At 36.3% G+C, this 27,900-nt stretch overlaps 6 protein-coding genes across 11 annotated transcripts; 2 read left to right on the forward strand and 4 right to left on the reverse strand.

The window, feature by feature from the left end:
* Positions 1-563: 563 nt before the first annotated feature.
* LOC105266638 (tRNA (guanine-N(7)-)-methyltransferase) lies at positions 564-2,269 on the reverse strand. Its single transcript, XM_011304965.1, has 7 exons — positions 2,024-2,269; positions 1,684-1,823; positions 1,355-1,539; positions 1,131-1,244; positions 931-1,032; positions 700-827; positions 564-622 (listed from the first exon to the last, which is right to left on the reverse strand). The coding sequence occupies exons 1-7, from the start codon at positions 2,173-2,175 to the stop codon at positions 604-606; spliced, it is 840 nt and encodes a 279-aa protein (XP_011303267.1). The 5' UTR covers positions 2,176-2,269; the 3' UTR covers positions 564-603.
* A 204-nt stretch (positions 2,270-2,473) lies between these two features.
* Marf (Mitochondrial assembly regulatory factor) lies at positions 2,474-7,260 on the reverse strand. 3 transcript variants are annotated; one of them, XM_011304968.1, is made up of 7 exons: positions 7,135-7,253; positions 6,816-6,897; positions 5,411-6,221; positions 5,093-5,200; positions 4,542-4,695; positions 3,334-4,447; positions 2,474-3,133 (listed from the first exon to the last, which is right to left on the reverse strand). In XM_011304968.1, exons 3-7 carry the CDS (start codon positions 6,110-6,112, stop codon positions 2,929-2,931), a joined length of 2,283 nt encoding a protein of 760 aa, XP_011303270.1. In that variant the 5' UTR covers positions 6,113-6,221; positions 6,816-6,897; positions 7,135-7,253; the 3' UTR covers positions 2,474-2,928. The 3 variants fall into 3 exon arrangements, with proteins under 3 accessions (XP_011303270.1, XP_011303271.1, XP_011303268.1); XM_011304969.1 differs by lacking the exon at positions 6,816-6,897 and having other exon boundaries at positions 7,174-7,260; XM_011304966.1 differs by lacking the exon at positions 6,816-6,897.
* Positions 7,261-8,651: 1,391 nt separating this feature from the next.
* On the forward strand, positions 8,652-12,455 carry LOC105266642 (probable ATP-dependent RNA helicase DDX43). Its single transcript, XM_011304974.1, has 3 exons — positions 8,652-8,807; positions 9,124-9,505; positions 9,909-12,455. The coding sequence occupies exons 2-3, from the start codon at positions 9,125-9,127 to the stop codon at positions 11,649-11,651; spliced, it is 2,124 nt and encodes a 707-aa protein (XP_011303276.1). The 5' UTR covers positions 8,652-8,807; position 9,124; the 3' UTR covers positions 11,652-12,455.
* Positions 12,289-24,084, reverse strand: LOC105266641 (Establishment of cohesion). Of its 2 annotated transcripts, none has more exons than XM_011304972.1 (3): positions 23,747-24,084; positions 13,085-15,362; positions 12,289-12,796 (listed from the first exon to the last, which is right to left on the reverse strand). In XM_011304972.1, the coding sequence occupies exons 1-3, from the start codon at positions 23,799-23,801 to the stop codon at positions 12,673-12,675; spliced, it is 2,457 nt and encodes an 818-aa protein (XP_011303274.1). In that variant the 5' UTR covers positions 23,802-24,084; the 3' UTR covers positions 12,289-12,672. The 2 variants fall into 2 exon arrangements, with proteins under 2 accessions (XP_011303274.1, XP_011303275.1); XM_011304973.1 differs by lacking the exon at positions 23,747-24,084 and adding an exon at positions 15,856-16,287.
* Positions 16,527-23,548, forward strand: orion. Of its 2 annotated transcripts, none has more exons than XM_011304970.1 (7): positions 16,527-17,289; positions 20,548-20,689; positions 20,775-20,912; positions 21,137-21,354; positions 21,628-21,848; positions 21,935-22,173; positions 22,429-23,548. In XM_011304970.1, the coding sequence occupies exons 1-7, from the start codon at positions 16,705-16,707 to the stop codon at positions 22,914-22,916; spliced, it is 2,031 nt and encodes a 676-aa protein (XP_011303272.1). In that variant the 5' UTR covers positions 16,527-16,704; the 3' UTR covers positions 22,917-23,548. The 2 variants fall into 2 exon arrangements, with proteins under 2 accessions (XP_011303272.1, XP_011303273.1); XM_011304971.1 differs by lacking the exon at positions 16,527-17,289 and adding an exon at positions 18,343-19,471.
* A 68-nt stretch (positions 24,085-24,152) lies between the features above and the next one.
* Prx5 (Peroxiredoxin 5) lies at positions 24,153-25,897 on the reverse strand. Of its 2 annotated transcripts, XR_892181.1 has the most exons (5): positions 25,557-25,897; positions 25,337-25,471; positions 24,963-25,094; positions 24,516-24,770; positions 24,153-24,451 (listed from the first exon to the last, which is right to left on the reverse strand). XR_892181.1 is itself a non-coding variant. In XM_011304975.1 (4 exons), exons 1-4 carry the CDS (start codon positions 25,656-25,658, stop codon positions 24,579-24,581), a joined length of 561 nt encoding a protein of 186 aa, XP_011303277.1. In that variant the 5' UTR covers positions 25,659-25,897; the 3' UTR covers positions 24,153-24,578. The 2 variants fall into 2 exon arrangements, 1 of the variants encoding a protein (XP_011303277.1); XM_011304975.1 differs by having other exon boundaries at positions 24,153-24,770.
* Between the last annotated feature and the right edge of the window lie 2,003 nt (positions 25,898-27,900).

Consider the following 27,900-nt stretch of genomic DNA (forward strand, 5'->3'; position numbering starts at 1 on the left):
ACTGAAATTTTCACTGAAAGTGAAAAATTCGAAAGTTTTGAAAAAGTATCAGGGTAACAGGACCATCGAGTAGGTATTCACTGAAATTGAAAAATTCGAAATTTTTGAAAAACTATCAGGGGAACATGACAATCGAGGAGCTATTCACTGAAATTTGAAAATTCGAAATTTTCGAAAAAGTATCAGGAGAATATGAAAATCGAGGAGCTATTCAGTTTTTAAACAATATTTCGATTGATTAGCGATTTACAAAAGAAAAAATTGTAATTATTTAGAAAAAAAAAAATGAATGACGGCAGGATCGAACCCCAGCCGTCCGTGTGACAGCCAAGAACGTTGCCCATTAGCTAACGCGTTTATTATGAATATATAATTTCATTAGTAGTATATCTTCGATGTATTGAATAATTTTTTACAACCCTTAAGTGATTTTAAATTGAAAAAAAATCTAAAAAATTCGAAGACGCACGAAATGTTATTTCCAATGATCTTTCTATTAATTTATAGCATTTCTCTTAAAATTTTCAGTGGAAAATTTTCGATAGGAAAAATTGAAGAAACGATTTGAATTTCTGTTATTTTTATTAATCTCTTCACAAAACTTCACAGGGGATCGGCGCATCTGTAACAATAAATAAATATGTTAATCACTCGGTTTATTAGGATTTTTTGAGAACGTGATTCTAAAAGATTTCTTACATTTTTCCAGAATCGTACGGATCTCTGATTCGTCGAAACACAGCGAGAAATTTATCGCCTTTATTTCTAGTCACTTTTTGTCCTTCTTCAGTGCTTTCATAGAGTTTCGGCACAATGGGGTCTGCATTCTGTTTATTTAAATAATTTATTATCAGATAATGAATTATTCGGTTGCCGTGAATGATCTATGATTTATGAATTTGACTCGATCGAAAAAAACGTTTCACTTACAGCCTCTGCATCAGAAATCCTCTCGAACAAAGGATGTTCAACGAAATGATGAACCATCCACTCATGAAGATCTTTCACGTCTGTAACCGTGTAAACTAGTGCCTAGAGAGAAAATCAGATTGAAAGCTAGATGAATCTTGACAGTGAAAAAACATAAAAAAGAAAAAAGTTTGAATTAATTATAACAGAAATATACTGACTTGTTCAGATAATACATAAGCATATTCTGCAAGCAATGTTTTATTGATTATCCTCCATTTATGTTTAGCTTTCTTGAAATGAGGATCTGGATAGAGGAAGAATACCTTCTTCAGCTACTCGACGAAACAGAAAAAAAGAAAAAGTAATTAAAGGAGTCAATAAATTCTGAATTGTAACTTCTCTGGGTTTTAACAGATGATTGATAAATTTTTTGTTGACGTACCTGACCTTTTTTAAAGTAATTTGGCAAATACTTCATTGCATTTGTCCTCAAGCACGCGATGTTATTATATTCTCCAGGATGCTGCGACCTCAGAGCTGCAATACGATCCATCACGTAATCAGATACTTTTACCCTTATTTCCAGTCCCAATATCAGAGTTTTTGGAAACATTCTAGATAATGTCACTGGAATAATAAAACGCAGTTGGAGATTAAAGACAGTGAAATGTCGAATGATAAAGAATAGATTGAAGAAATATTTTAAAAATTCATTTTTCATTGGGTACTTTTCGCTGGGTTTTTAATTGTTAAAAGAAAAGCAAATAATACCAAGAAGTCCACCATATCCGCATCCAATGTCTGCGAATTCCACTTGTCTTGAAGAACCTGAAGAGTTTTCATCTTCTGGTTTGTCGATGCTATTGGGTGGATACAGCAGACTCCAATCGACCAATTCCGGTTTAATTGGGCTGAAATATAATAAAAATACATTCTGAATCTAATCGAATTTTTTGCATAACAAATTTCAAACAAAAAAATGATTATCTTTCTTCAATTTCCACGAATTGAGTAAAAATTGGTCTTGAAAAAAATGGAATTATCCTAGTTTATCACCTCGCAACAAAATTTTAATAATAAAATTGAAGAAATCGATGAAATGTCCACTTACTATTCTATACAATGATCTGCTATGGGGTTGGAATGCGCTCGTTGTCGATAGTATTTTTTCTGTGGCAAAGCCACTGGCTTCGTATCGTCCATAATTAAATCAGTATTTTTTTCACAGGTAAGTCCTGAAAGACTGTTCAATCTGCACGTCATTTTGTATTTATTTATTGCAGACAATCATTTATTGAATGCTTGTAACAAGAATGATGTAACATAACCCCAATGATTCGAGTTGGGAACTAATTCAACGAACTGGCGCCATGTGCGTTGAAACTCGAATTTTTAAAAATTCTCTGTAAAAATTCTTTGTAGAAATTAGAAATTTTTTATTATTAAAAAACAATTTAATTAGCTTTGTGTGAAAATTGCACCGTTGGTAATAAGGAAAGTGAGAAAATGGGAATGAATAAATTGATTTGAATAATGTATATTATATTACCAAGTAATTTATTTATATACATAACGTATTTTGAAATTAAAGATGGATATTATTGATAACAAGTAGAAATGAAAACAGAAAATAATTAGTCTCCAGAGCTAACAGTGTCAATATAAATCTCGAAAGTGTCTCATATATAATCGATCTGGACTCTGAATTTTCCGATTTTCGAAATTTCTAATAACCGAAAGAAGAAAAAAAATGTCAATAGGAAAAATATAACAAAAAATCAAGGAGCGAGTAAATTATGCAATTGATCCTGCCGAAAAAGATTGAGAAAAAAGATTGAATTCACACCGTACTCTCGACTAGTCCTAGGAGGCACATCTCATGCGCCGCGACTAAAATTTATCATTTGTCAACACTCCATTGAATTAAGATTCTCGCCTATTGTTAACAATAAAATGTAGCTATCCATAGAAAACCGGTATATATTCGAAAATTCACGTACTAGCGATGTCAAGTATTTAATTAAGGGATCTTATGTAAGCTGCATCGAAAAGTTCGAGTTCATTGGCCAAGTAATTGGCCTTGTTCCTCAATACTTTGGCATTTGCAGCTGCTTCCTCCAGAGTTCTCAAGGTTAATGCAATTGTCTTGAGATCTGTGTCCATTTCAGATGTTGCTTCATCTACCAAATGACAGAGACGAGCAAATGTGCTTGACAGTTCCCTGAAAATTCCATTATTCATCATAGAGTATCCATAGAGTATATATATTTAATATAAAATATAAAACTAAAGTGATTTCACAGTGCAACATTAATTTTTCAAGATAAACCATAGATTCTTTCATTAATAATGAATTAATAAGACTCTTCTGAATGAATGAAAATTATTATAAGAATATTGTCAATGCAGTATTGCACTTACTGCTGAACTTGATGACTGCAATTGGCAGAAGTCAAATCGACAATCAGCCTGAGCTTCTGTGTGGCATGACTGACATACTGTCTCTTGAACTCCCTCTCTTTAGCCTTATTAGTCCAAGTAAGCCTTTCATAAAAGTAAAGAGCACCGTAGATAGCTCCAGTGATACCAATGAGTCTCCATCCCACAGTCTTCAGCATGAAACCAGCAACAATAAGTCCCCCCATGGTCCCTTGGGAAGTTATAGAAGCAATAGCGATTCTCGTTGCAAGAGACCAATCGTCATTCCCTGATGAAAAGCTCACTGGATTGGTAACGAATTTCACTGAATCAATGCTATCAGTGGGTGAAGCCAGACTCTGTGATATATCCTGTGGATAATTGGCAATCGCCAGTTTATGCCCCTGTTTACCTGTAAATCTATTGATGAGGGCAGTGATGCCCCAGGAGAATCTGAACTCGAGATCCTCATGAAAATCTGCGCACAAGTTGTCACAGTTTAGTCTGTAGAGAATTTCAAAGGGTTCACGTCGGGGCATTATGCTCATTGAAAGGTGCCTTTTAGTTTCGGGTAATAAACCTGACATTCTATCTGTCATTTCTCGCTGAGAAGACTCGATATTCAGGGCCAATGCTGTGCTCAATCTGGCTCTGAGATTCGAGCCTAGACCGTTCTCCACGTGAGTGTGAAGCTCTCTCTTGTAGACATTCAGGACTAGACACTCAGGGTGAAAGGGAACCGAGAATTCATCCACCAGCACTGCCAACCGCTTTATCTCCTCATTCAGGGCTTTCGATACTCTCTGCTCAACATCCTCAACCATTCTATGAATTTTTTCTTTCATCTCTTGGGTTAAGAGCATCAACTGCTGCTCTGTGAAGTTCAATTTATCGTGAACTTCTTGTTTTATTGATAGTTGCTCCACTCGCATCTTCTGGGTTCTCGTCAGGATATCGTCCAGGGTCTGCCTTATTTCGTTGGCAATGTGTTTGCCTCGTTGGGAGTGCTGCTCGAATTTAGTCTTTACAGCGGACTTTGAGATGCACTCCTCAAATTTTCGTTCGAAATCTTGGAACTCGAAGTAACGGTTTTGAAATCCTTCAGCTAGTGCACCATCTAATTAATTTGTTAATGCCTGGTTGTTAATGACTTGTTTACAAAATTGTTTTTAAAAATTGGAGCTGATATTTTATTCAGAAATCATACTAACTGTGTGCAGGTTGTCCTCTTTGTTCCTGCATTCGCGCCTGCAGAGTTTCCTTCGCCGAAATGAAAAAAATACGCTCTTCGGCATCTTTGGGGGAATAAACTTTGAGTTCCTTAGCTAAAAAGTCAACAGCCCTGTCTTGATGCTGTGCCCGTACCTAAAAATTCGATGCATGTACAATCCAATTATCGTCGATGTAACAGAGACTTTTGTAAAATAATAGGATTAATTTTAATTGTCGACTCAATTATTTCCAGCTACACTGAGCTGTAAGCATTGATAATTATCCACGAGCATTTTTAATTTTCATGCATTATATTTTTTATGTGAGCGTGCCATATTTATGCTGTAAATGCAGGAGGTGCTCCAATAATTCAGCACATCGACAAATCACAGAGTTATCTCTTTCTTATTTTTTTTTTACTGTAACTTACTTCTTTTTGCTCATTGGCCAGCTAATGTCCACAATGCGAGACACATTAATCTCATTAATCTTCACACGTATTCCTATCAATTCCTATTAAATAATAAAATATAATTGTTGTTCAACTCACCTCTTCGAAAAATTCTGGTTCAGAGGCAGAAGCATCCCATCGATTATTCAGAATAAAAATATTTGGTTTCGATAATCTCGTTGAAACTTTGTGAAAAAAATTCTTCTCCTGTAGAAAAACCAAAATAAATTCAATTGTTAAAAAATCGTTTCTACAATAAAATTCCATAAAACTATTGATATAAATTTTCCAAACTAAAAAAAACTGGTATAAAATCTCAATATCCTCGGAAAAGAAGTCATTAAATCATTACGAAAAATAACGGTGAATATAATTTCAGAATTAGCACATGATCCCTCAAATATGAAATGTACTTACAGTAACCATTAAAGTAGATTCAGCATTAGCGACTAAAACGAAAACATCAGCATCTAAACAATGTTTATCGATCCATTCATCTAGATTGGGTGTGACATCGACTCCAGGAGAATCAACAAAGACGACATCATCCCTCAGCAGCAAGCACTTCTCCTTTGGCCAAAAGATTCTAACCAAATGACTCTCACACAGTTTCTCCTTGCACAAGGCATGCCCAAGCTGCCCCACAGAGTGTACAGGCTGTTTATCATGGGTTCCCTCAGTCATCAGATATGATTCTCCATTATCTGATCCCTCGACTTGCAGAAAACAATTTGTAGTGTGACCAATGCCACTTGGCAATATCTTATCCCTCAACATGGCGTTGATAACCGTAGACTTTCCATTGCTCGTTCTCCCGAAGAATGCGACCTTCATGTGATCTCTCTTGAGAACATCCTTGATACCATGAACCTTCTTCACGTAACCCTGGATGCTCTCAGTCTCCTCCTTGCTCACGATATTATTCTTATCCCTGTCGAGGATCTCCATAAATCCAACCGTGTCCTGAACATAGTCTTCAATCTCTCCGAAGATGTCATTGATCTTCTTCTTCGCCTTGACGAATATCTGGAGAGGAGAATTATCGATTCTAGCATCGTTACCCAATCGCTGACCATCTCCCCCAATCATTGATATTGTGCGATTGATGTACGCAGCCATTTACGACAATACAAATATTTTTTTTTCACTGTGTTCTATATTTTTTTAGGCGATTTTGTGTACGAGCTCAGGCAGTGTTGATATCGTGCAGATCAGCATGCAGGACCAACTGAAACAAATAATAATGAAGCAGGTGTTGTAAAAATAGAGAATTCTCGGATTTAAGTGGTGAAGCTTAATGAGAGAAATCATATTCTCTGTGAAATAGTGAAACGTATAACACGATATTTACATTGAGTTGACAATTGGAGGTGATCTTAGAATAAAATATGAGGACTCGATACTTTATCTCGATATTTCATCCTTGAATCGTTTAAATCCATTCTAGATTTTAGAAAATGGATTGGATGAGGAATTGTTAGTTGATATTCAACACTGATTACCCCATAAATAAATTATTTCAAAAGCAATAATAAAAAATGAGTATCTGATCTCAAGTTGAAGAATAAAAATTCAATTTGTTCACAGATTTCATCATTAATACAAAATATCATTTCCTTTGGGTTTGCAATTAGATAATATCAAAATTTGATTGTAAAAAATGAGAATGAACGTCAAATGATTAACTGAAGAATTAATTCTGTACATGAAAAGCAAATATAAAACTATACAGCGATTTTCAAAGGCTCACGAATGGGGACGGCCAAAACTACATTGAAAAAACGGATTGAACAATGATGAATAATTGAAAAGTACTTGACACCTGCTTATTCTGTAGAACCGGAGAGTCTCGAGATGTACAAGTGCTATTACTCCTCCCACCCAAATCTAAATCCATTCTATCACTGAAAAATCATCGAAAATCATTCAGAATTCATTCAACCTCATCTTCACCCATGAAATAACATTAAAATTAATTTTTCAAGTGACGTAATACACTATTTGCGCAGTTTGATCGCAGATTAGGTGTATTTAGACACAAATTCTCATCATAACCTACAAGAAAATTTCATAGACACAATTATTCAACTCATGAATGGACAATATAAAATGACATGAACAAATTGGGAATAACCACTCACGTGTGATTACTCCAGAGTTGCAATTGAATCGATTCATACCGCTCACTCCATTTTTTCAATGAGAAAAATTAGAAGGAATCGTGAACATGATGAGACTATGATATTCTCGAGTATTCTAGCCGAAGAGGATTGACTGAAGTAGAGGATTAGTTTTGGGGGCTTGAGTGACCCCAGCGGCATCGTAGTACTCTACCCCAAGAGAGGGAGGGCACCACACGCAATGGGGGTGAAAAATTGAAAAAATGAAAAATTTTCAAAAAAGTATCAGAGGAGCATAAAAATGGAGGAGGTATTCACTGAAATTTGAAAATTCGAAATTTTTGGAAAAGTATCAGGGGAGCATGAAAATCGAGGAGGTATTCACTGAAATTTGAAAAATTGGAAATTTTCAAAAAAATATTAGGGGAGCATGAAAATCGAGGAGGTATTCACTGAAATTTGAAAATTCAAAATTTTTAAAAAAAGTCTCAGGGGAGCATGAAAATCGAGGACGCATTCACTGAAATTGAAAAATTTTAAATTTTCAAAAAAGTATCAGGAGAGCATGAAAATCGAGGAGGCATTCACTGAAATTGAAAAATTTTAAATTTTCAAAAAAGTATCAGGAGAGCATGAAAATCGAGGAGGTATTCAGTGAAATTTGAAATTTCGAAAAATATCAGGGGAGCATGAAAATCGAGGAGGTACTCACTGAAATTGAAAAATTAAAAATTTTCAGAAAATAAAATACATCCCGTCGACCGATCCCTCTGACGGCGGGATTACTACTGAGGCAGTTACCGAGTCGGCCGAAGGGCTGACCCCCACCGTGGGGTGCGCTCCCCCTCTTTCTCTTGGGGTGAGGTGGGGTACAATGCTGGTGGGGTCACTCAAACCCCCACTGAGTGGCTCAGTTCCTGGGGAGTATCTCACCCCAAGAGAAAGTGGGGGCCGCACCCTATGGTGGGGTGTCTGCCCGTCAGTCGACTCGGTAACTGCCTCAGTAGCAGTCCCACTGTCAGGGACCTATCAATTGGGTGAATTTTATTTTCTGAAAATTTTAAATTTTTCAATTCCAGTGAATACCTCCTCGATTCTCATGCCCCCCTGATACTTTTGGGAAAATTTCGAATTTTTCAATTTCAGTGAATAGCTCCTCGATTGTCATGTTCCCCTGATACTTTTTCAAAAATTTCAAATTTTTCAATTTCAGTGAATACCTCCTCGATTTTCATGCTCCCCTGATACTTTTCGAAAAATTTCTAAATTTCAAATTTCAGTGAATACCTCCTCAATTTTTATGCTCCTGTGATACTTTTTTGAAAAATTTTCCTTTTTTCAATTTTTCACCCCCATTGTGTGTGGCGCCCTCCCTCTCTTGGGGTAAAATACTACGATGCCGCTGGGGTCACTCAAATCCCCAGAACTAAGCCTCTAGTTCAGTCAATCCTCTTTGGTCAATCCTCTTCTAGATTTCTAGAATTGTTGCGCGAGAAAATCGGTCCATTGGACATTTTCCATCTTTATTTTTTCACCTTCCCTCTCTACTTTTCCGTGGAAACGTACAGAGACGCCGATAGGGGGATTCCCGCGAATTTCATCAGTGATCCAAGGATCCTGATCAGTAGCCATTGCTCAGAATTAGGTTCGCTTGAAAAAATATCATCCATCGAATACCAAACTTTGAATATCAGGTAATCACTTTCTTCTCCTCGACTTTTATTTTTTTTTCCCGTCCTTTGAAATCAGTCTAGTTCAATTTCAATGACAACCCCATTATTTGAAATGATTTATTTCAAGATTGATCTTGAAATTTCATGATGAAACAGCGACGTAGAAAAATGTGAGAAGACCGGCATTTGAGGCGTAAATTTTTGAGAGTGCATGACAAAATTTTTCGATTACTTTATAACCTGAAATAATTGGCAATTATTTTGATGAGATAATTGAATTTTTACAGCAGATAATTAGGCGATGGTTATTCATAATAATTATTTGGAATTGTTGCAGAATGGCTGATGAATGGGAAGACAGTCCAGGTGTTGTGAGTGGGGATTGTCACAATCAAGGACGCAGTTTTGGGGCACGTGAATGGAAGAATTCGACGAGGGGTGGCAGAAGGGATGATGGATATAATAATCGTCGACAAAATGATTACAACAATCGTGGAGGAAAGGGGTACAATAATCGAGAAGAAAATGGTTACAATAATCGAAGGGATGATGGATACAATCGAAGAGATGGACAGAATTCTCGCCGAGAAAATGGAAGTTATAATTCTGGACAGGACGATTTGGTGATTTATGTACCTCAGCAGATGGTAGGAAAAGTCATTGGTCGTGGGGGATCCAAAATTAAAGAACTCCAGGATGAGAGTGGAGCTCGAATAAGTGTAAGAGAAGAAATTATGTTAAAACCATTATTTTTTATTCGTCGCATTTTTTAATTACAATCAATCGTGGCTGGATGGCTAGTCCTGGAAAAATAATTACAATACCCCAATTGTTGGGAGTTATTCTTGTATTTATTTTTTTCAGTTTTTCAAGGACATATATAAGGAATGATAGGGGAAAAAAGTTGTTTACAAATACGATACGAGTATCTCGGAATCTATAGTCTTTGAGTAAAAGCCTTTTACGAATTTTTCGTAGTGTCTCGATGGATTTCATCGTACTCAAGGAAAAGATTATTTAAAAAATAGAGTTTTATTAATTTCTCGTTTGAGGACGCGAAAAATTTTCGAATTTCAAGTCCTTCTGTAATTAAACCTTCAAATTTTATCATTTTTATTACAGATTGATAAATCATCCCACGGAGGAGACGCCTCGGTGAATATCAAAGGTGACAAGGAGTCCCAGGAGCGTGCAAAAGCTCTCATAGAGGAACTAACTGGAGATCAGCAGTCTCAATCGTCATCCTCATACTCCTCCTCTCGGCACACTACGAAGACAAGCAACGAAGCTTCTTCTCGTGCACCAGATCACTCCTCTTCAGCTCCAGCAGCCCCAGCTACTGGGGAACCTGATATCTTAGACTTTGGAGACTTCGATTGGACAAAAGCCAACGAAGAACATACGAAATTTCAGGAGGAGCGTTGGAAAAACCTCAAGCCTATGAAGAAAGACTTCTACGTGGAGCTGCCAGAGGTACGAGATCTCACTGATGAGACCATTGATCAGATTCGTGCAAGCAAGAATAATATCGAATGTCGCAGAGTGTTCGAGAAGGAGGGCGAAGTTTTCAAAGTGCCCAATCCAATTACAGCATTCCACCAGGCATTTCATAATTACCCTGAAATTCTTGATGAAATAAAAAAGGCTGGATTTGCTGAACCTAGTCCTATTCAGTGTCAGGCCTGGCCTATTCTCCTCAGTGGCAGGGATATGATTGGCATTGCCCAGACTGGAACTGGAAAGACCCTTGCCTTTTTACTGCCAGCTATGATTCATATCGATGGACAACCGGTTGCTCGTGATCAGAAGGCAGGACCAAACGTTCTCATCATGGCGCCAACACGCGAATTAGCACAGCAGATTGCTAAAGAAGTAAGCAAATACGAGTACAGAAATATCAAAGCAGTTTGTGTTTACGGTGGTGGATCACGCCAGGAACAAATGGCAAAAGTCGACAAAGGTGTTGACATTGTAATAGCGACACCAGGAAGATTAAACGATCTCGTTAATTGTGGCTCCCTTAACGTCACAGATGTAACGTATCTTGTACTGGATGAGGCAGATCGAATGCTGGATATGGGATTCGAGCCTCAGATACGCAAGACTCTGCTGGACGTTCGTCCTGATCGTCAGACCGTTATGACCAGTGCCACTTGGCCTCAAGGTGTACGCAGGCTTGCCCAATCTTATATGTGTGATCCCATTCAAGTCTGTGTTGGATCCTTAGATCTTGCTGCCACTCACACTGTCAAGCAGACAATTATCATCTGTAGGGATGAGGAGAAGACTGATATCCTTCGAGAATTCTTCGATACCATGAAGAAGGATGACAAAGTCATTGTTTTCTTCATGAGAAAGACTCGAGTTGATGATTTGTCGAGTGAACTCGCTCTTGCTGGGGTTCAATGCCAGAGTATTCATGGAGGGCGTGATCAGCTTGACCGAGAGCAAGCCCTCGAAGACATTAAAACGGGTGATGTTAAAATTCTTCTCGCCACTGACGTCGCATCTCGCGGTATCGATATCGAGGATATTACCTATGTTTTTAACTACGACTTCCCCAGGGATATTGAAGAGTACGTCCACAGAGTCGGAAGGACTGGACGTGCTGGCAGGACAGGGGAGAGCATAAGCCTCATCTCCAGGGGTGACTGGGCACTTGCCAAGGAACTCATTGCCATCCTCGAGGAGGCCAGCCAGGAAATACCTGACGAACTTTACAGCATGGCTGAGAGGTACCAAGTATGGAAGAAGAAGAAGGAAGAGGAGAGGGACGACGTGAGATCCTATGGAGGAGGCAGTGGACGTTATGGAGGTGGTGGTAGAGGAGGTGGCAGAGGTGGCGGTAGGCGAGACAAATGGTAATTTTCACCATTTATGAGGATTCTAAATTAGATTTTATATTCACACTTCAGGACAAGTTAATCGTTAAGTTGGATGACTGAGATTTCAGGCTTACCGTTTTTCATAATTTATGCATAAATTATTGGGTTTGTGCATGACATTTTTTGTAATTTTTCACAATTACAATTAGATGGGAAATTCCAGGAATTAATTTCTCGTGCGAAATATAACGGAGAATTAAAGTTATCCAGTAGCAAATGGGTTATTAAAAACTCGTTTTTCATTATTTATGAATAGGAAACATGAGTTTCTGTCATTTAACATATCCAGCTGTAAAAAATTTCATGCAGAATCTCAATCGAGGAGTAAATTCACTTTTTAACTAGTGAAAGCTAAATATTTTCAGTTTCGAGTACGACACCTGTGATTTACGTTATTTCTAATAAGGATTATTATTTTTTTCGTTCGTACTTTTTTTTTAAGTCAGAGACTTTTATTTATCTTATATACCGATGCTTATGGTAAGTTGGGAAATATTGTTGTTGAATAATATAACAAAGCCGACTCGACAGTGAGAAAAATTATTGAGACTTTGACGATTGGGTATTTCTCTGTTTATTGAAACAGGAAGAAAGCATAGAAGTTATTCTATTGTTACATAATATTTTGTAACTCATAATGAGGGCAACATATGAAAAGGTATAACAGATATATAAAGGAAAACATATGCTGTATAGAAGTGGTTATTACTTAAAAAGTTTGTATTTCATATATTCATTTTTCGTACAAAAATAAACAAAGAATACTAGGGCGAATTACGTCTAATATTGTTGCCTAAATTATTCCTCGAGGAGGTTTACATAAAATGGACATGAGTTCTCATTACTGATAGAACTAATGGAGACAAAAAAATAAATATTCAATTGTAAATTGAAAAAAAAACCAAGGAGGTTGTATGAAAGTCATTGGGATCAAAATGGCATAAAATATTATTTTTCAGGTAAAAAAGCATTAAGAACTAGAAAAGTATTCAATAAAAAGTCTAACTGTAGACTTTGAAATTGCCAGTCTTCGTGTACTTCTCAGCGAAGATTTTTCCTGATGGAGTTGGCATGGAGAAAGCAATATCCTCGAGAGTTAGAATGTATCCATAAAAATAATTCGTTCTGCAACAAAAAAAAAACGCACACTTTATATTTCCTCTAAAAATATAATTTTGGCAGAAATACATTAAAGCTATATTTGAGATATTAAATCCTTCTGTTTCAATTTTCCAATTAAAAAACTTACAGAAATTCCCACAGATAATTTCCGATTTCTAATTCCTAATTTCCAAATACAAAAATATTCCCATATATCATTGCAAAATTAATTACTCATTAACTTACGACTAGTTCATCATTATTTGAATTTTCCACAACTTTAAAGAAGACTAGAATTTATTTTTCAAATACCTAAGAGCATCGAGCAATTTTGTAGCAATATGTTGTCTTCGATGACTCATGGCAGTCCAAATAACATTGACTCCACATTTAACAGGAGTATCCTCAGTCGAGCAGCAATCGAACTCCACGAGTTCAGCAATCATTTTGTGGGCAGTCTTGACAGGCTCAGCGATAAGAACCCCCAGGATAGTTTTATTCCTTACATAGAGATAAATCTTCTTGTCATGATAATCTGTCAATTCCATATCAGCCAACCCCAAGTCACGATCAACAACAGCGAGAACATCCTCGACCTTCTTCCAATAATTCTTTGGATCTGATTTCTCAATAGTAATAATACGACTGCTTGTGACCGGATCCTCCATCACGACTCGTTCATTTTTCCAGCCATTGAACTTGAGAATTTTAAAACTATTGTGATAATTCAAATGAGCGTTTTCATCCTCTGGCTCTCCAATTTGATAAACAATTCCACAATCGAGACATTGAGTTGTTCCAAATCGTTTCTGTCCGGCATCGAGTTGGTACTGATCAATACCCCCATTAGCTTTCGCTGAGAGCTGCCAGGCCTGTCTCTTCACACCTCTGTTTGATTTCTTATCGAAAGATTCATCAAACGATGGTTTGAATCCTTTGCTGAACAACGGAAAATATTTATCTCCACTCTCTGCCCCCTGATCTTCAATATTCATGGAAGAAGTCATATCACTGAGAACACTCCCAGGAGACATCATCACGCTACTCGTCAGAACCGCTTGATTATTAACCAAAGGCCCCATGCTGTCATACTCATCATCCCCCCAGTCATCCTCTAGCACCCTCAAAATATCCATAACACTATTCTGCTGGATCTCATTCACCTCAACATCATCCACCGTCAAATCATTAGCATCAAAAGTCACCTCCATCCTAGGTTTTTTCATAACAGGTCTCACCATATTCTTTTTCTCATTCAGCTTGATCTTTCCATCAGCCACCTTCAGTTTAATATTCTTATTAACCGTCACTGTCGCAACATTTTGAGTTCTCATCATCCTGTTGGTCTTGAAGAACCTCTTAGTGGGATCAGCAACGGGTGACGGAGGTCTCTCCAACGCCGGAATAACTTTCAGAACATTGACTCCAGTGTCCCCTCGTCTCTTTTCTTCTTTCATCCTCTTAATTTCAGGACTAGAATCAGAACGCACCGTCTCATCCATCTTCTCCTTTTCATTCGGAGACTTGCTCTTGGCTAATGATTTTTTGGGCTTCGGCCTCTTGATGCCATGAGTGACACCAGCATTGATCTCCCCAAACCTCTGCTTCTTGTGCCCTCCAGATCGTCTTCCAGGATTAGGTAGGCTGTGTCTTTTCTTCGGTTTGGTTTCAGAGCTCCTCCACCCGAAGCACATGGAATATCTCCTGTTCCCACCATCCTCAGGTGCCTTACTGTAGAACGACTTGGTGCTCAGAGTAATGTTTGGTCGAGTGTTTTCATTTTTAGCCTCAGGGAAAAGTGACGCCCGAGCCTTTGGAATCGTTGAGAACTCATCGGTCTTCATGAGTTTGGATCCTGCAGAGTGGGGATGATCCTCATTCAGATGTCGTTTCTGCGAGATTCTTTCAGGAGAAGACGTATCGTCTGAGTCCTGAGGCCCCAAGGACTTCCTGCGATTCAGAGGTGGGACAATGATACTCTTGCAAACAGAACCCAGAGGAGTTATTAGTTTCTTTTCAGGGTTTCTCGCTCTCTTCGGGGTGTCTGTTATGTCATTATCCTTCTGGGGAGTCTCTGGAATTATCCCATCATCTGTTATCATGTTTTCAGTGCTCTCAGGCGTTCCTGGAATAATCTCAGGGCGTTTGCTGCGTTTGGGGGTCCCTGGGAGGGATCTGGGTGAGGCAGAAGGCAGTCGACGTCTCGGAGATGATCGTGCATCGCGGGTTGTCTTCCTGAGGGCGCTGAAGGGTGACAGTCTGTAGTTATCACGAGTCAAGGGACGTAGACGATCCCACTGGTGTGATTGGGATTTTGGCGAACATTCTGGGGTTGTGAAGGGAGAGTGGTAGGACCGACCTGGGGAACTCGTCACACTACTATGGTCAGAGTGAGCTATTGGGGACATGGGACCTAGATCAGAATCATAACCGGATTGAGTGAGGGGTGGTGGGGGGTTTGAATTCTGGAAAAGCTTGCGTTTGGAGGAGCTACCACTCGAGAAGAGACGCTTCTGAATGCTGGGGGTTTGAATTTCTACCACTCCACTGTCTGTTGACGACATCTTGCTGTGGAGGGGATGAGATTTGGCTGAAAGAAAAAAGAGAATTTTGAAGAGCTTTATCGCATTTACATTACTGATGAATTATATTTTAAAGAGATTCAATCGATGAATTTCGACGAATTTTCGGAAGATTTTTTGACTTTGAAATTTTATTGCCATAATTTTTAATTCATTGGATTGTATAATCTTTGAGAAATTTGCATTCAAAATTCATTTTGAAATACTAAATATATATTTTTTGAACGCTCAAAATATTGAAGTACAATTACAAAAATACGGCATTAACATTGTCCTGCATTTATCCATAAAAAAAAAATATCGTAAATATGAATTTCTCCTTTTTAATTTGTGAAAACACAAAATACTATAAATAAATAACGGTTTGCGATATTCTCAGTATTAAACAGATCTAAAAATTATTTCCCCTCGTTTTTTCTCGAGTCTCCCCAAACAAAAGAAAATAGAATAGTCAGAGGTTTGGCGCCTAGACAAACTAACCAAAAACACGTGTCTACGTACCTCCGTACAATTCTCTCCACCAAATTTTCCAACAGCTTCAACCCTCCACGAGTTTAATGTACTCTCCCTAATTATCCACCTCAGGAAATCAAATAAACCGTAAAAACTCGGATAAATCCCCAATAAATCACTGTTGAAAAGTACTGGCACAACTCCACTCTCCGATGCTTCTCTCCAACTTATTTGTAACGGCTGTTTTCCCTCTATTTTCATAAAAAACAGTGTTGCCAGGCCCCTACCAACCTAACCCCACACCAAATTTAAATAGAAATGCCAAACGAATGTCTGAAGGATTTAAAAAAATTGGAAAACTTCGCGATGTTTAAAAATCCCAAGAGCGCGAAAAAAAAAATTCGCTAAATGGTTTATAATCCTGACTCTTCATGATCATATGATCACCTAAAATGAAAACAGTATCTCCTGTCAAAATAACGTCAGAACAATCGTTTGCTATTGGTCAAAGGAAATCGCGTCCAGTGGCGTCTCTCTGTAATAATATAATATTCAACAGAAATTACAGTTTGTGGTATCTTACACCAATGGTGAGTTCTACAGAAGCGATTCCATTTACTCGAATCGACGATCGTACGATTCGTGAAGGAACCAACACATTCACCGTACTATCGGAATTTTAAAGATAAATTGAACGAAAGATCAGAAAGAAGAGTTAGTAGAATTCAGTATTCATGGCTCCATAGTTCATTCGTCGTACTCTCCATTAATTTTCATTTTTCTTTGAAAAGAGGAGACCATTTTGGATGGTTCAACGACCTTCTGGTGGTACCTTGGACAGCTTCTCCTGCACCAATAATTATTGGTCACTCTGGGGATAGACAGGGAATTAATAAAATGGGAAAGAATTTTGTGATTTTTGTCCTTCTGGTAGTGATTCATGGACAGAGAACTTCTTCGTTCAGTCTCGATCTTGGGGATATCCGGGAGGTCCTTCAGCTGGGACGAGAGATCGGCATTGGTACCCTGGAGTCTGCAGAGTGGATCAGAAAGGGTTCGATTAATGACAGTGAATTGAATTTTCCGTTTATTAAGAAAATGGAGAGGAAACTCATGGAGCGGATAACTAATGTTAATCAGAGACTAGATGATATTGGGTTGAAGATTAATCAACGAGCTCAAGAAATCGTTGATGTTCTGCTGAAGGAGATGCCTCGCAGGCTACAGATGGATAGGAGTCTCCACGAGCTCAATCGATATTTGGGGAGAATCGATGATTTGTACAGCCAATTCACTGAGTATTCCATGTCTGTCGTCAAGTATGAGGGGTACACTATGAATGATTTTGCTGAATCTTGTGTTTCCACTGCTTATGGCAATCTACCCGATATGCTGAGCTCCATTCATCGGTTGCTGATACCTGGTGCAACTTCTGGAAATTTTGACACCAGCATTTTGGTGCAACTTGCACGTTATTCACAGGTAAATTATATTATCATATATTTTTCTTTTTCTACTGGTGATATATTCGTTATATACGAAATTAACAGTTTTTTCTGTTAGGATTTCTAATTTTCCGGGCAGCAATTCGAATATCGGATTTTTAAATCATGATTCATTTTGTTGTTATGCGTGATTAATTATTGGAAAAATTTATAGGTTGAGAAAAATATGTGGAAAATAAGGGCTGGAGATTTGGGACATTGAAAAATAAAATTTATCCATTTTTTTTTTAGGATTTTAGGATTAGGATTTTTCAGAAAATCATAATATTAGAGCGACTGAAAATTGTATCGAAAAATCTATCAGTGTGAGTGTGAATTCACCGCATTATCATGTTCTGTATCATTTCCGGATTAGTAGATCGTGATAAATTGCACAGTGCCTTCCATTAATCATCTAATCATCCGAGTGATTCCGCGAGGGAATGTCACAAGAACATTCGTGCAGCTGAAATAATTTTCAATGGAACAATCTGCCACTCATTCGACATATGATGTAACAACCGAAGAACAATGATTTTTTTCAAAAACATAACTTCATTTTTTCAAAATTCAATCAGTAAAAGTCTCTAGAAAATTACGGATTCCCTAGATTTTGCATAAACAATCCCCTTTCTCCAATTTCCTTCTCGCTAATTCCAGTTTCTCTCCAATTTTCAATAATAATTTACTAGCGAATTGGCAAACAAGTGGTAGGATAAATAAATTTTTTCAAGACTAGTTTTTCCCCAATATCTCCAGATTAAAGTACCACGTCGATTTTTTTGCTGATACATTTTTCATAAAAAAATGTGAGAGCTACAAAAAGGTGTTTATAAAAATTTAATTATCTCCCTACAATTTCGAGAAATCGGTTAAAAACTGGTAAAAAAAATGCTTCGCAACAGAATTGAGAAATGAAAGTGCGAAAAATTAATGAATTCCATAATTTTTCAGTGAATCTCTCCATTGTTGAATGCAAAATTATGCATTAACAATGCACAAAGTATAACTAACAACTTGAGTACCATCTGAATGGTCCTAAAGTGGCGAATAAAAAAAAGGGGCAATACCGTTTACATACACCGCGTCATACTCTCGCACTCCCCTCAGCAACAAAGACATACCTCACCCTCTCTCCCTCTCGTCCAAAAAAAAGGTGGGGATAAAACTGTAAAGTCCAAGACGTCAGTTCCACTCGTATTGCCGTGTACACTTCATGTTGAATGTTTGCTCGTTAAATACGAAAGTGATATTTTCCCCAAAAACTCGTGCCACAAATCAACAAATAAAATAATATTTAAATAATATTTAAATATCATTAAATTGTAGAGTGAGAATAAAAAATAGACACATTCACCATGAAAATTTCTGACCGATTTATCGTGACAACTTCATTTTAATGGTGTATGTCATGGACACCAGTTGATTCATATGAGTGAGAAAACCAAGAACAATAAAAATAGAAAATTCTGCAGAGCTAGGCTGTTCTGTTCTCCTGGAAAGACAAAGAAACCTCGATTCAACCATTTTTCGTCATTTGTTGACTCACCTATCCCTGTTTCGTTGCAGCAGTGACATTTTTAACACTACGCGTGCGTAGATTTTCGAAAATATATTTAAAAACCCAATCGTCTGTCGTCTAGTTGTCAATGAGTGGAGTGAATTAGTGGGGCAATTGTTGGATTATAATCATGGGGAAGCCATGTGTTTTGCTGTTCTACTTGGCACTGATGGTGGTGGCATGGGCATCGAAAGATGATTTTTCCAACATCGACAAGCTCAGGAATGATCTTCTGGAGATGAGGGATAGCTCTGGGAATCACAGGGCAGGTCGTAGGGCTGGTGATGACACCTACATGAGTCTCATTCAGGCATATGATGAGTTTGGAACGAAAATGGATGAGCAGTCACCATCCACTGGGAACAGACACTTCAATTCGCTGAATTCCCTCTGGCTGTGGGCCAGGATTCAATCTGAAATGAGGAGTGTTAATGGATTGTACTCCAGGTTTAGGGAGAAGTTGCATCAGGCTGTTATGGATGGACAGGTCATCAATATTCAGGATTGGGTCGATTTTGCTGACATTATTCTCAACGATCCAAATTTCGCTGTGCCAGTTACACTCGAACGTGTATCCGATGTTATTATTAAGCAGAATTTATTTATTGCTGCGTATGAGGTAGTCTAGTTGGTTAATTATTTTATTTGTGAATTTTAAGAGAGATTTTTGGATATTCAAAATTTTGGAGTAATTTATTTCTGGAGTTGTTTAATTTATTTGGAAAATTCTCCAGGGACTAGGTTTTCGGGTTTTTATTTTGGAGAACTTTCACAAATTGGGAAGAGGGGGAAGTAATAAACGGAGGAATTTAGCTATTGTGTTTTTAGTTGAGTAATTATCTTAGTAATTACGGATTCAAGGAAATAATTTGTTTGTAATTATGGAACAATACTTCTCACGTTTTTATTGCTATTAGAATTCTTGTTCTTAATTTTTCTAAGGGAATTAATTGGGTGGTATTATTTTTAAAAAAATTATTAAAAAAAAAATAATAATTGGGTTGTAAATTATGGAGAATTGGAGGAATCGAAAAAAAAATAATTCTGCAAAATGGATTACAATCTGTAATAAAAAATTAGAAGACATGAGGAGGCATTAATTCCATTCTCGAATTCGATTTATGCAGATTAAATAAAAACCATATCTAATCCGGAAAAATTGAATCCACCAGATAGCTTTTCGCCTTTTTCTACGTCATGCTTATAAAATAATTCCAATCCGATATTTTATTTAGAATGTTTGAGGCTATCTGTTTCGTGAGCTCTGATTATAAAATAATCAGCGAGTAAGAGAAGAAACCGATTAACGATTAAAAATTCGATAATTATTCACGATTTATCTATCAGTTTCTAATGCATCCGGTAATTTTATATTCAAATGATTCAATTAAATGTTCAATCCCTGTGATTATTCACTGATTTGATGAATCATTGAATTACTGATAAATTATAAATATTTTTCGCTGGTGAAATGAAAAAAAAAAATTACTTTTACGTTCTAAAAAATTTCCTGGGAAATTCTAGAGCAATCTTCACACTTTAAATGACTATTTATCATTCTTATGACGAGTTTATTGTTACCAATTAATTTTAGTGTTGAAAAATCGTTAACGACGTCAATTACAATTATAATTTAGCTCAATGAATAGGAACGCAAACAACGAAATAAATGGTTTTGTTCTTTAATGATTTTAGGAGGCATCAGCGCAAATTTGTAATGAACAACAGTCCCCCCAGCAGCTGCTATACAATTTATACTCGACAATTGCTCTAGCTGAGGTAAAAGGATATGCCATGATGCAGTTCTCTTACACACTTCTGCGCTTATATAAGAATGGTACGTAACAGGATGGAGAAATGATTCACGGGTGAAAATTCAAGTATTAGGAATTCTATTCAATTTTTTTGGTATTGACCACCAGGAACTTTTGAAGAGGAGTCGAAAAAGATGGCGAGGGATTACGCTACGAGAACTTCAGAGAGTTTACGAGCTGTGCGCATTGCTATGGCTTTTGCACCCCGAGATTTCTGGCGATGCGATCCCAATGTCCATAAAGAAGGTGAAAAAGCGTAATTCAATAATTAATGATCATTTTTTTAATTACTGAAGAATTATAAGCTAAACCTAACACATTCTGCGAATAAATATCGAAATATTCAAATGAAAGTGGGAGTTCTTTTATAATTCTGGGATCAGAATTAAAACTCTTTATTCCATTACAATAAATGGAAATTGGGAGTGGAGTAATTACTGTTTTGCATTGAATGATGTTTTTGTTTTTAGGCACAACATATGCAGAATTGAAGCAACTCTTCCAAGGATATATAGTCAATGAAGTGGATCTTAATCCGTCGTCAACTTGTCGTGAAAACTGTGGCTTTTATTCTTACGCCAGGGTCCACGGATGCTACGACAATTTGTACTGTTCCCAACAGAGGAAGTGTAATGGAAAAGTTGTCAATTGTCAATATTTTGACTCAGATATGTGGATTTGTCCTTCAGTAAGTGGAATTTCCTCCAACTGTATTAATTGTTATCAAAAAAAGAATACTCTCTGTTACTTTTCGTGATAATTTTCATAACAATTATACGCCAATTATGATCATAATTAATTAAATCTGCAGAGAATGAGTCAAGTGTACTCTATAAATTTTCATATTTTCATTCAACGAAATTACGGATAAATATCCAGATAACAGTTCATTAATCATCGGTTAATTACAATGATTTATAAATAATTTAATGAATGTTCTAATTGAAAATAAATTTGTCAGGTGAAAGGCAGCAATAGAAGATACGAATACATCGAGTACGAGAATGGAAATTTATTCGGGAACAAGGGAACGTGTAAACGTCCCACAACGAAGGTGGATAGCTGGTGGCGTTGGTTATTCTGGCACTGCAGCTATTGCATGTGCTTCTGCGACGATCACAACTCAAGTTCAGAACGTTATTTCAATCTGCGGGACATTACATCGGATGCTGTCAACAACAAGTGAGTTATCTTGCTCGTTATCACACACTGCAGCTTCCTCAAACGAGAAGTCTTATCTTTGAATTAATTATACTCGATATTTTCAGGGTTGTAACTGGATTAAAATTGACCAAAGCGAATGGAATAATTCATATGCAAATTCAGCAAGGGGTTTTGGGACCTCGTGGTGATATTGATGAGTCGACTGTCGATTGGAAACCAGTGGATAATTTCACTATTTTGGATCGAAATGTTGTCAATGGCAGGGATTTTCATACACTGTCGTGGGAAAAGAGGGCTATTGATCTCGATGATCTATTCGCACCTGAGAGTCATGTTCTAACTGGTGAGTCACTATTAACGGGTTTATTCGTACTGTGGTCGCGAATTTATAGATAGGAATTCATTTGCATATTTATTCATACTAATATGAGTGTTGAAGGTGAGGTAACACCTGTAAATATTAATGAACAAAATATTATTCCAAAATATCGCTGTTTTAAATATTACGCAAGAAAATATTCTGCCGGAAAAATATTATACGACACGTTATTAAAATGGTATTACTGATATTGAAATTTCTTTGGGAATAATTTTTCAGGTGTCAGGTGGAGAATGGTCGGAGCTCACTTGAATTTTGAAATTCGGGTCACACCATTTAATTTCACATCTGGACAGTTGATCAAGCCGACAGACAAGAGTAGATGGATCAGCAATGATAAGACTGACGTCAATGATCCCCACGACAACGACAGGAGGACTGAATTGAAATTGAATAAGCCGGACATTCCAACTCGCATTACAGCCCCGAATTTCCCAGACTCGAAATCCAATCAATTCCTCAATTTCGGTCCGACTGATTTAGGAAAAGATGCAGGACAAACAACGGTACCTTTCTTGGATATTCAACCAGTGGTAACAAATCCCCCTTTCCCTCTGGCAGGTGCTGGAGTCTTCCACAAGGGTCGTGATGGAAGTGGTGGTTACATAGCAGTAAAGGTCATAACGTATAACTTTACGGATCATCTTCGTACTGATCTGCCATCAACACCACCCCTTCTGGGGCTCAATGACATTCCAGTGTTCTAAATCAATCGAGAATCATTTGAAAATGCTGAAGAAGAGCCATTCGAACCAAAAGATAGAGCTAATGGTGATAATAGATTTCATAATGATTTAATTAGCCTTCATTGAGAGAATCGGAATTAATGGCGATTATTCAGCAGATTATTTGGGAGGTTTGTGAAGAAATGAATCGAAATATTTTTCAGTATTTTTCAGTAAATTCGTGAGGTTTAAAATTTTTCTGTCAAGTGGTAAACTTGAAAAACTTGAACGGCTCGAAAAACAATATATAATTAAGAATATTAAGAGATCTTTTACGCACTAGCAAGAATTTTTCAAAATAAAGTCTCCTGACTAGTCATAAAAAAACGAAATAATGTTTATTCAATTAATTGAATTAGATCGTGTTTGTTTATCTGAAATTGATTGATGGACGGAGCGAGATCAGGGACTAAACTCGAAAGAACACGGAAAATGTCTTTGTGAAATTATTCTGAAACCATTTTTTCTAGATTCTTTCTATTTACAACTTCATAATTCTAATGATCTGAGTATTTGTTATGCCAGACTTCACGTTTCACTTCTACGTGACTCTCCATTTTTTCCTTATCAACCTGTACGTAATATTCTATTCCATTAGTTAGAAAAAAAAAATGGTTGAAAGTAAAGAAAATGTTCATATCGGTTAATTTGTATGTAAATAAGTGAACATTTTATATCGAAAGATCTAATCATTCTTTTCTACTTGTGCTTATGTTTTTTTCGTATATTTGAAGTAAATAATTTTGTAGTCATATGCTTCATACGTGAAGCAGATCTAATAAATCGATTATAGGAAAATCATTTCAACTCACATGACTCATGATTTCTGTGTGACATCAAACCTCGATGCACTTGGTATATTGACATGTTCTCATATTTATAAGTATTTCACTTTTGATTCGAAACAACGACAGGTGTAATTGAAGAAATTGTTCGTCAACTGCGTACATTTCGTGAGTTCTCAACAAAAGTCCCGCAGTAACTACCATTTTAGTACCAAACGATAAGGCCCGTCCCCTCCTCTATGATTACACACCTAGAGGATTTGCGTAATACGAGGAAAAATGGTGTATCATTCACTGGTAAGTTAAAGATAAATCTTCAATGGATTATAATTTATTCAAATTTTTCCCTTTGTAAAGTAATCAAGAAACTACAAAGAGGAGGTTCTTTAAAAAAATGTTTATTTCGTAAATTAAATTCAGGAAAATGAAGATGTAGTTTTTTTTAAACTTTATTGTATAGTACACTCTGTCATTTATTCAGTACAATCTAATTCATTTAGGAAAGATCTAAATGTGTAAGGATAACCGAAAAATTGACAACGGTGTTGAGATATGTCTATGAAAGAATTACACCGATATGTGTATTGCAGTGATAACGTGGTGTAATCTAGTGTTTTATTACTTCAGCAATAGTGCAGTAAAAAAAAATAATAAAAAGTTTCTTCGACGATTTTTTCGGAAATATCTCTGAGATAGTGAAATTTCGGGAATTCTTTTTGCAGGTCTTGATATCTAGAAAAAATCAAGAGTTTCGTAGTAGATATTTCCGAAAGAGTTACTGAAAGCTAGTGCTTACCTTTTACCACATGATTGCAGAATTAATAATGATAAACCAGGGATTTATTGAACGGATATTTTATTAAACTTTGATGTGATCGGCGAGGGAGCAGCTGAGGCCGGTGTTGTCTGGCTCGACGTTGATTTCCTTGACTACTCCGTCTTCAACGACCATTGAGAAACGCTTGCATCGAGTTCCACCGAGGACTGGAAGGTCCATGGCAAGATCTGCTGCTTTTGCAAATTCGCCATTTGTATCGGCAAGCATTCTCACCTATTCACAGAAAACCAATAAATTTTTTGATCATCAATTTCATATTTTTATAGACGACCACATCCACTACAAATTACATCATTTCCTCAGTTTAATGATCGACTTTTTATCCTAGAGCTCCAGTTAATTGTCAGATTAAATGAGAATTTATTTTTCATGGACTATAAATATTTTTTTTAGGTGAATATTTACTTTGCCATCAGCCTTGTGATCCTTTCCCCAGGCACCCATCACGAATGGATCATTCACACTGACACAGAAAATTTCAGAAATTCCCTTAGACTTTAACTCATCTGCTTTCTGGACGAAACCAGGGAGATGTGTCTGAAAAAAAATACAAGTTGGATACAATTTCCATTTTTGTCAGCATTATTATTTCCTTGCTAATTAATTAAATAATAATCTAAATAATTGGTATAATTAGTACATCGTGTTGATTTCCAAATTAAATCAACAGACAGTACATGACTTGAAACATTGTCTTTAGGTTTAATAACCCTCTAAACTATTTAAAATGATAATTAGACAATCGAGAAATGAATGATCAAGTGATTTAATTTCATTACCTTTGAGCATCCTGGAGTGAATGCACCTGGAACTCCAAAAACAATTATTTTCTTTCCAGTGGCGACCTTGGAAAGATTGACCTTGTTGGCGGGGGAGTCCTCAAAAAGATCCACGTCAGGAACAGAATCACCCACCTGTGAAAAATTCAATAAACCATTTAAATAAATGTTTATAAAGACAACCAAAGCAACGGAAATTGTTAAAATCGGTGAAACTGACAGCAATAACCATATTTTTTGGAGATAGGTGAAGCGATCGTCTGAAACAGCTGAACGATGACTGTCCGGCAACGGAAATGGCGCGACTGACAATCCAAGTCATTTGTTTCTCAATCGATCCCCTTCAAGTTCGATAAAATCCACCGTACAAATGTTGTCGTTGAGTATTTTTTATTTATTAATCAAGTGCTTTCCAAGAACCTTCCGAGGGACTAGCAATCGAGTGTGACAATCGTGACCCAGCGCAATTCGATATTACGCAATTTATTTTTAGATTACGTAAATAATTGTTTTGTTAATGGAAATATTCACGATTTTCAAGGACTGTGGGAGATATCGATTCGACGGGCTAATGCTTTTCAAGAATTCATTCATAAATTTTTCATTTTTAACCTGTTTATATTTTTTAATTAGTCTATCTTATCGTCGCTCGGTATAACAGATATTCGTTTGAAAAAAAAAATCCCCCGCCCGCCGCCGGGTAAAGAAAAAAAGAATGGGAAACCGAAAAAAAAAAAGAATTAACCAAAAATAAGAATTTTTAAAAGAAACAACCGAAAGGAAAAGGCAAAAATGTATCCGATAAAAAAATAATAACAATATTTATGATTTTTCATACTATAATGAAAATACATAATCAATTATCAGAGTTCAATTAAAAAAAAATCAATTGTTATGTAAAAATTGTATTATAAATATATATAAACAAATACATAGATTTTTCGATTTATTTATATTTTTTCCAAATTTTTTTTTTTAATTTTTGGTTTTTCAAATTTTTTTTTTGTAATTTTTTTCAAAAATTTATAGATTTTTCAATTTATTTATATAAATCATGCATTCGTTTTGAAAAAATAATTATTTTCGGTGGCAAACAATAACTTTTACTATATCTCTACAATTATTATTATTGTTATTATAATTATTATTGTAAAAAATTGTTCTCTCATGTACTCATGAATATTCAGTATTATCAAAAGGGCTTCCTCTTGCTACTCGGCTTCCTATTAAATTTTCACATAACCGAGTTTACCTCACCATACAACACAGCGTAATAATAAATAAAAAAGAAACACATGTTAACTAGATTACCGGGGGTAATCCTGGGTTTGTTGGCACCTGCAGGTCATCCTGACGTAGAGACCCACGATAATAGACACTGAATGTCATTATAATATCGAAGAGGTACGGAGATAATCTCACTTCATGGATTTTTAATTATCATATCCTCGAAATCTACGAAATCGATCATAAGAATCGATTATCCAACATTTCCAAAATTTTATTAAACTCGATCGATTAAAATCGATTAAAAAAAGGTTAAATCTCCCCATAATTAATTTCACGATCAGAATTAAAAAGTGAGAGGATGAGGTGTGAAATGTTGATGAATAAAAAAATAAGAAAACCTATGTAGAATTAAAAAAAAATTAGTAAAAAAAAACACTGGGAGTTTAATATTTATTTAATGAAAAAAATGAAAAAATGATTGAGAATGAGTTGAGACTGATTTTCCGCGGGTGTTCCATTTTGCTTTGGTCTCTCTTGCAGGAGAAATTCGTCGTGAATTTTCGGCTTACGAAAGCAGGAGATGATGTGACGAGAATCGTGGTGGAACATGGTGACTGTCAATTAGGAATTTCAGTTGAGAGTGCTGAGAAATGGTGAGCTGAGTCAGCTGCTGAATAAATCTCTCATACTCTAGTGCCATTTTGATGGCAAAACTTACCTCTCTCTTGGCACTCGTCCAGACAAATCCACTGAAAATACTTTGATTTCAAATATTACTCCTGCTACCACCGACAGAATTACATCAAAGAGATTCACCACTGAATATTTATTAATTAATATGAATCAATAACTAAATTCTTCAAAAATTCCAATCCCAAATTAATGATGTAATAATAATAAATATTAAAAAATACCTGGAAAAATGCAGTAAATCGCTGAAACATGACAAGCATTAATTAATAAACAATTGAATCAATAATTAAACAATTGATACTTATAACAATCGAAATAAATCCGTGGAAAAGCTCCAGACAAATTCATTTAACAATTTTTCACCAAAAATTTTTAATAATAAATCAACCGCTTTATGAGTCTGTGTGCAATTTTTTTTTTTCAATTTGATATCGAGTTTTTAATGGAATCAGGTGGTGGCAATGATATTATTTAACAAACAAGCCGGATGGCTAAGATTACGCGACTACTGTTACCAGTAATTCCTTGATGGGTTGGCGTATCCTTTTCCCTTTTCTCTCTCCCGAGAGTTCCTGTCGATAATTAAGAGATCAACGAGATTTATTCTTCATGAGTATTAACATTAACATCTTCTTCATTTC

This window comes from Fopius arisanus, unplaced genomic scaffold (genome assembly GCF_000806365.1).
Source record: "Fopius arisanus strain USDA-PBARC FA_bdor unplaced genomic scaffold, ASM80636v1 scaffold00040, whole genome shotgun sequence".
NCBI classification, from domain to species: domain Eukaryota; kingdom Metazoa; phylum Arthropoda; class Insecta; order Hymenoptera; family Braconidae; genus Fopius; species Fopius arisanus.